Source organism: Humulus lupulus, chromosome 2 (genome assembly GCF_963169125.1).
Source record: "Humulus lupulus chromosome 2, drHumLupu1.1, whole genome shotgun sequence".
In the NCBI taxonomy this organism is placed as follows: Eukaryota; Viridiplantae; Streptophyta; class Magnoliopsida; order Rosales; family Cannabaceae; genus Humulus; species Humulus lupulus.
In genome coordinates, this window is record NC_084794.1 from 54,374,475 (window position 1) to 54,385,059 (window position 10,585).

General features: G+C 29.4%; 1 protein-coding gene across 2 annotated transcripts; it reads right to left on the reverse strand.

Moving 5' to 3' along the window:
* LOC133817829 (rhamnogalacturonan I rhamnosyltransferase 1-like) lies at positions 1 to 3,245 on the reverse strand. Of its 2 annotated transcripts, none has more exons than XM_062250443.1 (8): positions 2,302 to 3,245; positions 2,123 to 2,190; positions 1,932 to 2,020; positions 1,683 to 1,848; positions 1,303 to 1,592; positions 1,005 to 1,209; positions 752 to 909; positions 1 to 612 (listed from the first exon to the last, which is right to left on the reverse strand). In XM_062250443.1, exons 1-8 carry the CDS (start codon positions 2,618 to 2,620, stop codon positions 360 to 362), a joined length of 1,548 nt encoding a protein of 515 aa, XP_062106427.1. In that variant the 5' UTR covers positions 2,621 to 3,245; the 3' UTR covers positions 1 to 359. The 2 variants fall into 2 exon arrangements, with proteins under 2 accessions (XP_062106427.1, XP_062106428.1); XM_062250444.1 differs by having other exon boundaries at positions 1,683 to 1,800; positions 2,302 to 3,244.
* Between the last annotated feature and the right edge of the window lie 7,340 nt (positions 3,246 to 10,585).

Below are 10,585 nucleotides of genomic sequence, written 5' to 3' on the forward strand. Positions count from 1 at the left end.
TGACGACCATAATCTTTGAGAGCTGGCATAATTTTCTTTATTGTTGGCATAAAAATTTACTTTACAATCAATCCAATGAAGGGTGAAGAAGTACAGCAAGAGAACCCAACCCTTTCACAAGCTGGCTCTAGACATGACCCTGAAATAGCAGGCTTCATTTTCACTCTAGAGGGGATTTTTTTTCTCTCTTTTAATAAATTAAATGCTATGAAAGGGTTCATTTACAAGCTACTTCTATATCTTTTGCTGTACTGAGTTTTATTCTCCCTGTCATTGGATGAGTTGACTGAAAGAACAGTCTTGATCATTTGTAAATGACCATATATTTATCAGGAGGAACCAACCAACCATAGAAAGAATCATGAGCTTTTCAATAATGTTTCATCGTCTATCAATTGCAAACACTCATGTGGATTGGAGTAGAAGTAACCTTCTTCTTTAGGCCTATCTGGTATAGCCACTCGTTTACTTGGATTCCCCATTCTATCAGCATGAGCTTTCTTAACAATAATAGAGAAGTCATCCCAGCTCAATGAGCCACTGTTGTACTGATCTATTAAGCCAATCACAAGCTTTCTGTCCAATAAAATAGTCCTTTTGAAGCCTAAGAATCTGTAGTTGTAATAAACACTTGACTTCAGATCAAAGTTTTATGATATCGAGAAAAAAAAAAGAATAAAAAGAAAAGAAAGATCAGATGCACATCAGTTGTTGTATAGATAATATTATATGTGTAGTTATTATATATTACCTACGATGGCCTTCAACAACTTTTGCCATGTTTCCATCATAAGTGGGCACAAATATGTCACTTTCCAGGGAGACCAAGTAATCTAGTGCTGCCATTTGTGAAGAATGGTTCTGGAAAAACCTCAAATCAGAGGGCTCCAGCAGAGTCTCTTTTCTTACCTGCTCCACAAAATATAAAGGAAGAAAAATTTTATGGCTATAAATAATTTATAAATCTATTAAAAGGTCATATCTTATGCTTTTTTTCTACTGACCAAGTTAGGAAAAGCAGCCTTCAAACTTGCCATCCTTCTTTCCCCACCATAGATTTCTCCAGCAGCAATATAGATTTGAACATTACGATCGATACCTATAGCTTTCAGCACTAGTGCAGTTTCTTCTGGTGTCAATGGGCACAGACCTTCTCTCCTCTTCAACTCTGAATTAATAGCTTTTTCCTTCCACAATGGATTATTATATCTGAAAGTCATGCAGAGTTTTTTTAAGATAAGATTGGTAAGAAAAACTATGTAAGAGGGAAAGTTTTAGAAGCTAGATAGTGACCGATATTACCTCATTCTTGTGAGCTCTGCCATCTCCTCAGGACGGCAACCATACGTGCAGCCGGAGAAAGACAACATGTCCATTTCATATCTGAGATGAAGAACTAGAAAAGGACCATTTTCCCTCAAAATCCTAACGACCCTTCTGCCCAAATCCTCTATCTGAGAAGTGAACCTCAGAGCATTGAAATTCACTCGGCATCTCAGCTTCTGAAGTTGAGTGGGTAAGCCATTATTTGCAAGTCTAGAATCTGTTTTGTTCAGATGAACAACTTTGTACTTTTTCACCAGAGGAAGAATCTGTTGACCAAATTTTGAAAATTAGTTTCCATATTCAGGAAAAAGAGAAGGATCACAAAGAAGTGAAGTGTTCTATCTTTCTGCACCAACCTGGTGAACATAGTAGGAAAAGTTGGACCAACTAACTGGTGGCAAAGAGTAAAACATTTTCAATTCAACTCTTCTCTTGACTCTTGGCGGCAGTTCTTTCAATATCCTTACTTCATCTCTTAAGGAGGAAATGAAATGGTCAACATCAAAGATATCTTGAAACTCACTGCAAAAAACAAGGGATTCACTCATAAGAAGAGCTTAACAATTTGGTTCCAGTTACAGAAAGAAACTATAAAACCAACCCACCTTGGGTCTGCCCAAAATGAAAATTTATCTAGCTCTGGAACGATTAGAGTGACATTCAGGTATCTGGCAATTGCAACCATATCACATATCTGCAAAACAAAATGCACAAATGAATAAGAACAACAATGTGGTTATAAAACAAAGGAATGAAGTGTATCCATAATCGTTATGAAAGCAGCTAGTTTTCTCACCGCTGCCCTCATTTGGTTGAGTCCTCCATTGCAAGAAACCATGAGATAACCATTGTTCCTGTAAATCCCTGAAACACAAGAAAAGAAACCCAATTGAGATTTTAAGCTTCCGTTGACTTTGCTTCCCAAGAATGAGAGAGAAAACAAGAAAGATTTTGTGTTTGATATCAGAAACTCACTCTTTGGTGGGTAAGCAGTTTTGGGTGGAATAGAAGACAAATGAGTATCAGCCAAAGGCAAATCCTGGTAAGTAGTAAAACAAGAAGGCCAATCTTTTAACAACTTTGGTCCCCATAGCTCCCCAAACATCATTAGTTGAACAACACAAGCCCAGAGAAAAACAGTCGTAAAAGCCCGAATCATCCACAATCTCATCCTAGTTTTTGAACCCATTAGAAGCTTTGAATTCTCAAGCTTTAGCAAAAACTTCAGACCCATCTTATTCTTCTTCTCCTCCTTGTAATTACAGTCCTTATTGGACTCTCCTACTCTGCACATTTCTTACCCACCAGCCAAAAAGGACTGAACTCCACAAATCACCAGCTTTATATAGAGTTTCACTTCGAGACACCAGACAAACACAAAGAACCAAAAAGTATAGGTACAGAGGACACCTTACGCTAAATGGGTAGTGGTAGTAGTAGTAGTAAAAGATGACAATGCTAAAAAATTTAAAGTTAATTAAGCCGCATAATTATAAACAATTTAATCTAAGCAGATCAAATCAGTGACCAATGTTAACAAATCTCTATCTGCTCTTGCTCTCAGCACAAGACAAGCTGACTCTTCTTACGTAACCGAAGCACTAAACACCTAGAAAATATAAACAAACAATTAAATAAATAAAAATAAGAACTTTTCTTGAATTCATAAAAAAAACAGAGTAAAATAATCAACCCAGCTCTAAGATTCTCATAACTTGCTCTTCACAGTACTTAAACTCTGCTTAGAATATATATATACACAGACCCATTTTGGGTTTTCAGCTTTTATAAGCCCCAAAAAGACTTTATTACGTAAGACCTGGTTTTCCGGTTAACTTTCCGACCAGATCCGAGGAGAGTCACCGGAGAAATGGGAACTCAACTAATGTGTGTAAATGTAAATCTAAGAATATGATATGAGGTGTTGATAAGAGAGTGATCGAAAAGACCGTACCGTTTTAACAGCAAAACTGAAGTTTCAAAAGCCTGTGATTAAGGCGTGAGTAGAGCATTTTAATAGCAAACAACGTGAAAGTTGAATATGATAATGTAACACTTTATATTTATAGACCCTTTTATTTTATTTTATTTTTTAATTTTTCCTAAATAAAAATTAAAAAATATATCATTACCATTATTTTCTTAGTACAGATCTTGTCCAATTGGCAATTATAGATATAGTGAAAAATTTTCCCGTAATTTCCTAATAAATAATTTTTTTAATAAATATCAAAAAGGAAATTATGCGCCCTTACATTTTTTTATGTCACATTTTTGTTCATTTATTTCTTTTTAAGGAATATGGTTACTTAGTTTAGAAATAAACAAACAGTTTGCCATGTGTTTTTTTAATTCCCTTTTTTGCTGTTGATTAATATTCTTAAAATATATATTGAAATAGTCAAGTTGTCTGGTAATGTTCTACTGATTTGTCAGAAGAAGAAATCTTAGCATAATAGGTGCCAATAAATAAAATCAATCAATCTTAGAGTCTAGCTGTCTCATTACATGTATATTATTATATATTTTTTGGGGGGGTTAAAATCAATATTTGGTATTTAATAATTGTGATCTTGGCCATTGGTATTAATAGACCAAATATATATATGGAAAACAGAAATCATGATACTACAAAAATTTCAGTGAGTTTGATTATATATGATATGTAATCAAAATTTTAGTTCTAATTGTGTATGAATAATAAATAGATATATTGTGTCATATCATATTAAAAATCCAAATTTGAAACACAATTAGAAAACTATAAGATAGTTTAAATTCTAGATAATATATTGATTAAGTTATATTGTGTATATATATATATTTGCAAAATTTGTTAATTGGCTGTGAATGAATTAAGATAGGCAGAAGATTTGAGTTCTTAAAGGTCGTGACTTTACAAAAATAAACTTGATTTTACACGAAATAATAATGACTGAACCTTTTGTGTTAGTGAGTGTTAATGTCTATGAAAAAGATTCGTCTTTCAAGAGTGACAACTAATATCAATACTACACAAATTTGGCATAAGAACCTCTAAGAATATTTCAAGATGCAATACAATCAAGAAAAAGTAAAACATTAAGATTCCATTTATAAACATGGTATTAAATGTTTAAGGAATGAAATTGGTCTATCGTCAATTGCCACCGCCACTCTCATTGTTATTATAAGCTTAATTTTAATTATTATTTTATTAAAAAACATAGTACAAAGAAAATTATTTCATTAGCACTCATTATTTTTAAATTACCAAAATATTATGTAGTGATTTTTTTTTCTTTGCATACAACCATTCTAATTGAATTTAGATTGGTTATTTGGGATTGGAATTGTAATTTAATGTATAACACTTTCCAATTTTAGAAAATAACCGAATCCATTTCTCATCTCTAATGTATTTATATTTTTTGGGAAAAATGTTCCCACTAATAACAACACTTTGAACGGAAAAGTGTGTCAAGAACAAATATAAATATGACACACACACAAAAACAACACAACAATTTTATGTAATTTGGCAAAATTGTCTTCATTCGTGGGATGAGAATTATTTCATTATGTATATAGAAGTTTACAAGACATAAATTAGAAATCAAATCCGTAATAGTTTTAGCGACTCTTCAAATTTGTTATCTTTAGCTACCATGTTGAAATATTTCGTGTTTGATATTTTATAGTTAGATCTAATGTATTATAATTCGAGTATTTGTTTACTTTTATTAGAGTTGTACATAAATTTTTGCAACTTGACAAAACCAAATAGTAAAATACATCCAAATAACTTAAGTAAAATTTAAATAGTCCAATCTATTAATTGGGCAGATTGGAAATATGTTTCGATCTACCAATATAATAGACTCACTCAATGAAGATATATATTTTTTATAACTTAATATATCTCTTCTATAAAAAAAAAAAAGTGTGTAGATAATAGAAATTATTAGTTTAATTTTTTTTTTCCGTTAACTTTAACATAATATTATTATATTTAAACATGTAAACATGACTTAAATTTAAATAAAATTAAATAAATAAATAAATAATTAAACAAATTAAAATAAGATATTTTACAATGATAATTATTTAAAAATAATAAAACTATATATTTTATAACTTAAATAAAATTTAATATTATATTAAACATATAATATATAATTTTGTGTTGTCACTCTCAAATTCAAAAACTAGAATAAACATAAACTTAAACAAAAATAAATAAATTAATTAATTAAAATAAGATATTTTATGATAATTTAAATAATTAAATCATATTTATTTAAAAATAATAAAGACATACGTATCATTTTTTTTATCTTATAAATTTGTATGATAGTTTGTTTTTTATCAAGTGATTAGTGCTTTTTTTCTTCATCAAATTCACCAAAGGACATTGCGAGATATATTAGAAACTAAAAATAGTTGATGCATATATATATTATTGTCTACACTATGACTTTTTTATTCTTATTTTATTTTAATTATTAATTTATTTTTAAATATTATTATATTTTATATATGTCATGTAGTCATGTAAATGTATATATATATATCAATGTTGTGTTTAGATATCATCTATCTAGAAATTATTGATATAAATATTTATATATACTATAAAACTATAATTCATTCTATTGTATATATTTAAAAAAAATAGTAAACCAGTTTTTATTAAATTATAGACAATGTTTACAACTTTAAAAACTAAATAAACGTGTTGACTCCGTTTTTCGCCAACAGTGAATAAAGAGCACGAAAACAGTAAATAGTTATGGCCAGAAAAATACGATAAAATAAATGGGATTTTTTACGTGGTTCAGCAATTAACTCTGCCTAGTCCACGAGTCTTTGTTATTAGAACTTAAGATGATTTCTGGAAATTCTTTAAAAATGAATTCTCTAGAGTTTCTCCCAAGATCACCAAAATTCGGTCATTTTTCATGGTGCATGACCCCTCTATTTATAGAGGAGATTTCAGAATACTATCCCACACATTTCAGGAAGTTATTCTGTATATGTAAATAAATTTAATGGCATTAAAAGCCTGCAATCATATATACAAGGAAACGTCCCCTGAAGATCAGGGTGCGTATAACTGAATAATAAATATCCCTATATTATAGGGAATTTACAGCAATGAATGTAGATTGCGTCTCTCTAAAATGATTCACTCAAAGTTATCAATCTATATTGTCAGTGCCGTGTTCACCCAGGTCTCTTAATGACTTTCAAGTTATAGCATTTTCCCCGAGATCATGTGGCTTCGAGCTCATACTCATGTCAAGCTCGGAACCCCTGATCCGAGGTCATCCGAGAATAGACGTACTTCGATGTCTATCTTTCGAGCTTGTGAGGGTTTCGAGGCTACCATCTTCGAGGTTGCCCGCTGCTTGTAGGCTCGGTGCCTAGGTTGCGGACACGTGTTCCAGACATTATGAGCCCATTCCTGACAAATCCAGCTTTCGAGATCACAATTCTTAAGGCTCGAAATCTGGGTGTAACAATGTGCATTATACGTTACTTCTACCTAATATATTAAAAAAATACTTAATCTTAAAATATATATATAATAGGTTGTGTGATATTTTTAATCTTTAATAGTTGGATTATTTTGTATTTGCACTTTGGTTGTGATTGTTGGAGAGTTGGTCTTAGACTATATATTTTTTAACGATTGTTTTAGAAAATTATCCAAACATATAAATAAATTCAATTTTGTAAATTTAAATAATGAATTGAAATATTGTTTTCAAACTTCAAAAATATAAATTTGATACTTTCACTTGGAAAAAAAAAACTCAAAATCAGTTTGAGTGGTTAACCCGACTGGACTGTAGATTAGTTTTTTCTTTTATTTGGGCGATTACAATTGGAATTGGAATTTTGCAACCCTATGTTTATATGGGATTAGTTAAATTATGCTATAACCGGACTAGTGTACAATCCTAACTTTTATATGCAAACATATTTTTTTATTAAAAATATAATTCTAATGATTTTGAGATAATTCTTTGATGAATTTAACACTATTTTGAGGGTGTTGACTTATCGATACTTAATAATTTTGGTTAAAGTGAGGTCTTCTTTTTAATATGTAAAATAACAATTCTAAATAGGAAACCTGTCGCCCAATGGAGATTCCCAAAACCATCCCATCGTAAATTAAACAGCGAATAATACACAAAATTATAATGGGATAGTAAGCAATAAATGAAAAAAATTCCTCACTCCGCACCATTTATATCCATAGCGTGAAGTATATTATAGGCTGGTAATTAATCCGGTGGGGTGGTGCACTGTGGTGACTCGCTTCAAATTGTACATTTTTGTTTTTTATTTTTTATTTTTTAGAAATAAGTAGGATAGGTAACAGTGTGGAGATTTTTCGTTTACAATTTTTGGAGTGGGACACTGGTGGTATTGCTTGCTTCACACCAAATCCGCATCATTTATGTATTATAATTATTTGATAAATAAATAACATTTTTGTTATCTGAATTTTTAACACTAGTGTCCCCTAAATTATATGGACTCTTCAAATTTTTCCATCAACTATTAAAATTATCAAATTGTGCCCTGTTACAATTTGCATAAAACAACTAATATTTTTACCCCCAAATTTTGATAACTACAAAATTATGCCCTCTTTAATTATAAAAAAATTTAATTTATTTTTCTAATTAATTCTTTAAAAAAATCAATAAATGAGTAAAATTAATTTTAAATACATTTAAGTTTAAAATATTTTTTAAAAGAAAAACTAAATTGTTACAAATAAAAAAAAACATATTCCCTTCTTTTTTAAATTACTTTATATTCTTTCATTTTTTTCTCAATGTTTTTAATTAATTAATTTTATATATTTCTTTTAAAATTAGTACATTTTAAATTTGTAATATTTTATATATATTTAATTTTTAAAATGATTTTAGGGGGTAAAAATTAAAGAATAGAAAGTAATTAGAAAAATTAATAAAAAAGAATAAAGAAGAAGAAGAAGGGAACATGTTTTTTTTTTAAAGTAACAATTTAGTTTTTCTTTTAAAAAATATTTTGAAACTTAAATGAATTTTAAATAATTTTAGTCTTTTATTAATTTTTTAATAATTTTTCTTTAATTTTTTAAGAACTAATAGAAAAATAGATTTTATAATTTTTATAATTAAATAAGACACAATTTAGTAGTTGTCAAAGTTCAGTGAGAAAAAATACTAATTATTTTATGCAAATCATGACATGAGGCACATTCTGATAGTATCAATAGTTAAGAGAGAACTTTTAACCAACTATATATTTTAGAGGACACAATCTGATAGCATCAAAGTTATGGGGACAAAAATGTTATTTATTCTCATTTTATTTATGTGTTATTTTTTATTTGATAAATATAATTGTATAAATATTAAATAGGTTGGGGATGGTATTTCAAAAATTGATGAGTTTTTCCTTAAAAACTACTCCTTTAAAAAATTAATAATTTTGGTGTCGAGATTGAGCAAGGAAAAATAAATGATGGTGGAAATGGAATTGTTCGTATTTATTGGATTATTTGTGGCGAAAGTACCTAAGTTATTACGTTTGAAGCATTTAAGTACTCAAGTTATTTTTTTGGTGGTGAAAGTGTCTTCCGTCTATGTTTTTGTACAGTTTGGTGCAACCAATTGTTCCACTGTTTAGTTCGTCTACGTGATGTCAAATATGTTTATAGCTTGAGTACTTTTACCACAAATATCATTTAATTGGGTATTTTCGCTGCAAACATTCTGTTAATTAGGTCTTTTTATCTATGTGTCGTAGACTAACTTAATGGTAGGAACAGACGGCTACACCAAACTGCACTAAAATATGGACAAAATGTACTTTTATCGTCAAAAAAATAAATTGGTACTTAAGTGCTACAAACGTAATAATTTAGGTACTTATATATATGTTGACAATATTCTACTTCTTTCAAAAAAAAGAAGAAGAAATATTCTCCTCATTAATTTGACCAAATAATGATGAATAAATTGGTGATACAAGTATTACTTATGGATAATAAGATCCATTAAAAAATTAAAAAGAAGAAAAATACTTAAAACAAAATGAAAGCAGTGTAAATAATTATGAACTAAAATAAGTACATATAATTCTCTTTGCCTAAAAAAATTATATTTTTGTGTACTAAAAACAAACAAATATATGTTTTTAAGTTATGTATAAAATTATATATTTTACATTTTTTATGTGCATTGCTATAGTGTACCATGGTGCCCAACATTACCTTCTGCTGATTGATGCAATTTAATATCATATCTCATATATTCTATTCTATTCGATGTTAAATTGCACCAATAAAGTGGTGTTGGACTCCATTAGTGCTCCTTATCAATATATAACTTTATATATATATATATACAAAAATATTGGGTAGTGATTGTTTTTAATCACTATCAAATAAGTACTTTAAATATTTTTTAATATTGATAAGTTGGAACTCTATTTTTTTTACATGATGGTGTATAATATAATTACTGTTGGGATTATAGCTTTGTAACAAAATATGAATATTGTAATTTATGAGAATTAATCACAATATAACAATAGACTTAGTGGAAGAATAACACAAATTAGATCAAGAGGAAGAAAATACATTTCGTGTGAAAAACCCTAGTTATATAAAATCATAAAGGTTATGATTTTATGCAAGAAACAATGAAGATGACAAATAGAAGGTTTGTCACAATTATAATTGTTGTAAAAAAATCTCTATTTCTAGCCTCCCATAAGAGATTGCTTGAAGGCAGGGTTGTTCATCAAACCACCCACACCACACCACAATTTACGGTTTGGAACATTTCGCGGTGCGATTTTGGTTTGTATTTTTGCCAAACCGCGTGGTCCGGTGCAGTTTTGAAATTTATAAACGTGGTTCAAACTGCACCGCATAACATCGTTATACATACTAATTTTTTATATATATATTTTTTCAATTTTACTACATTTAAACTTAAATACATATTGTAACGCCCTGGCTACTCCAGAACCGTTACGGTGAACGGTGGACCGGAAATTTGACTCATTGCCTGAATCCTTTGGTCAAAAACGTGCTCTAAGTGTAATTAACAGGTTAAGGTATAAAACCAATAAAAAGGAAATGGAGATTTTATTACAACTGCTCTGCAGAGCTAAACAAAACGTTTACAAGCTGTTCTCAGTACAAATGGTCACTACTGTTGTAAAGTTACAAACCCGCCGACCTAAGCGGCAAAAATAGGGT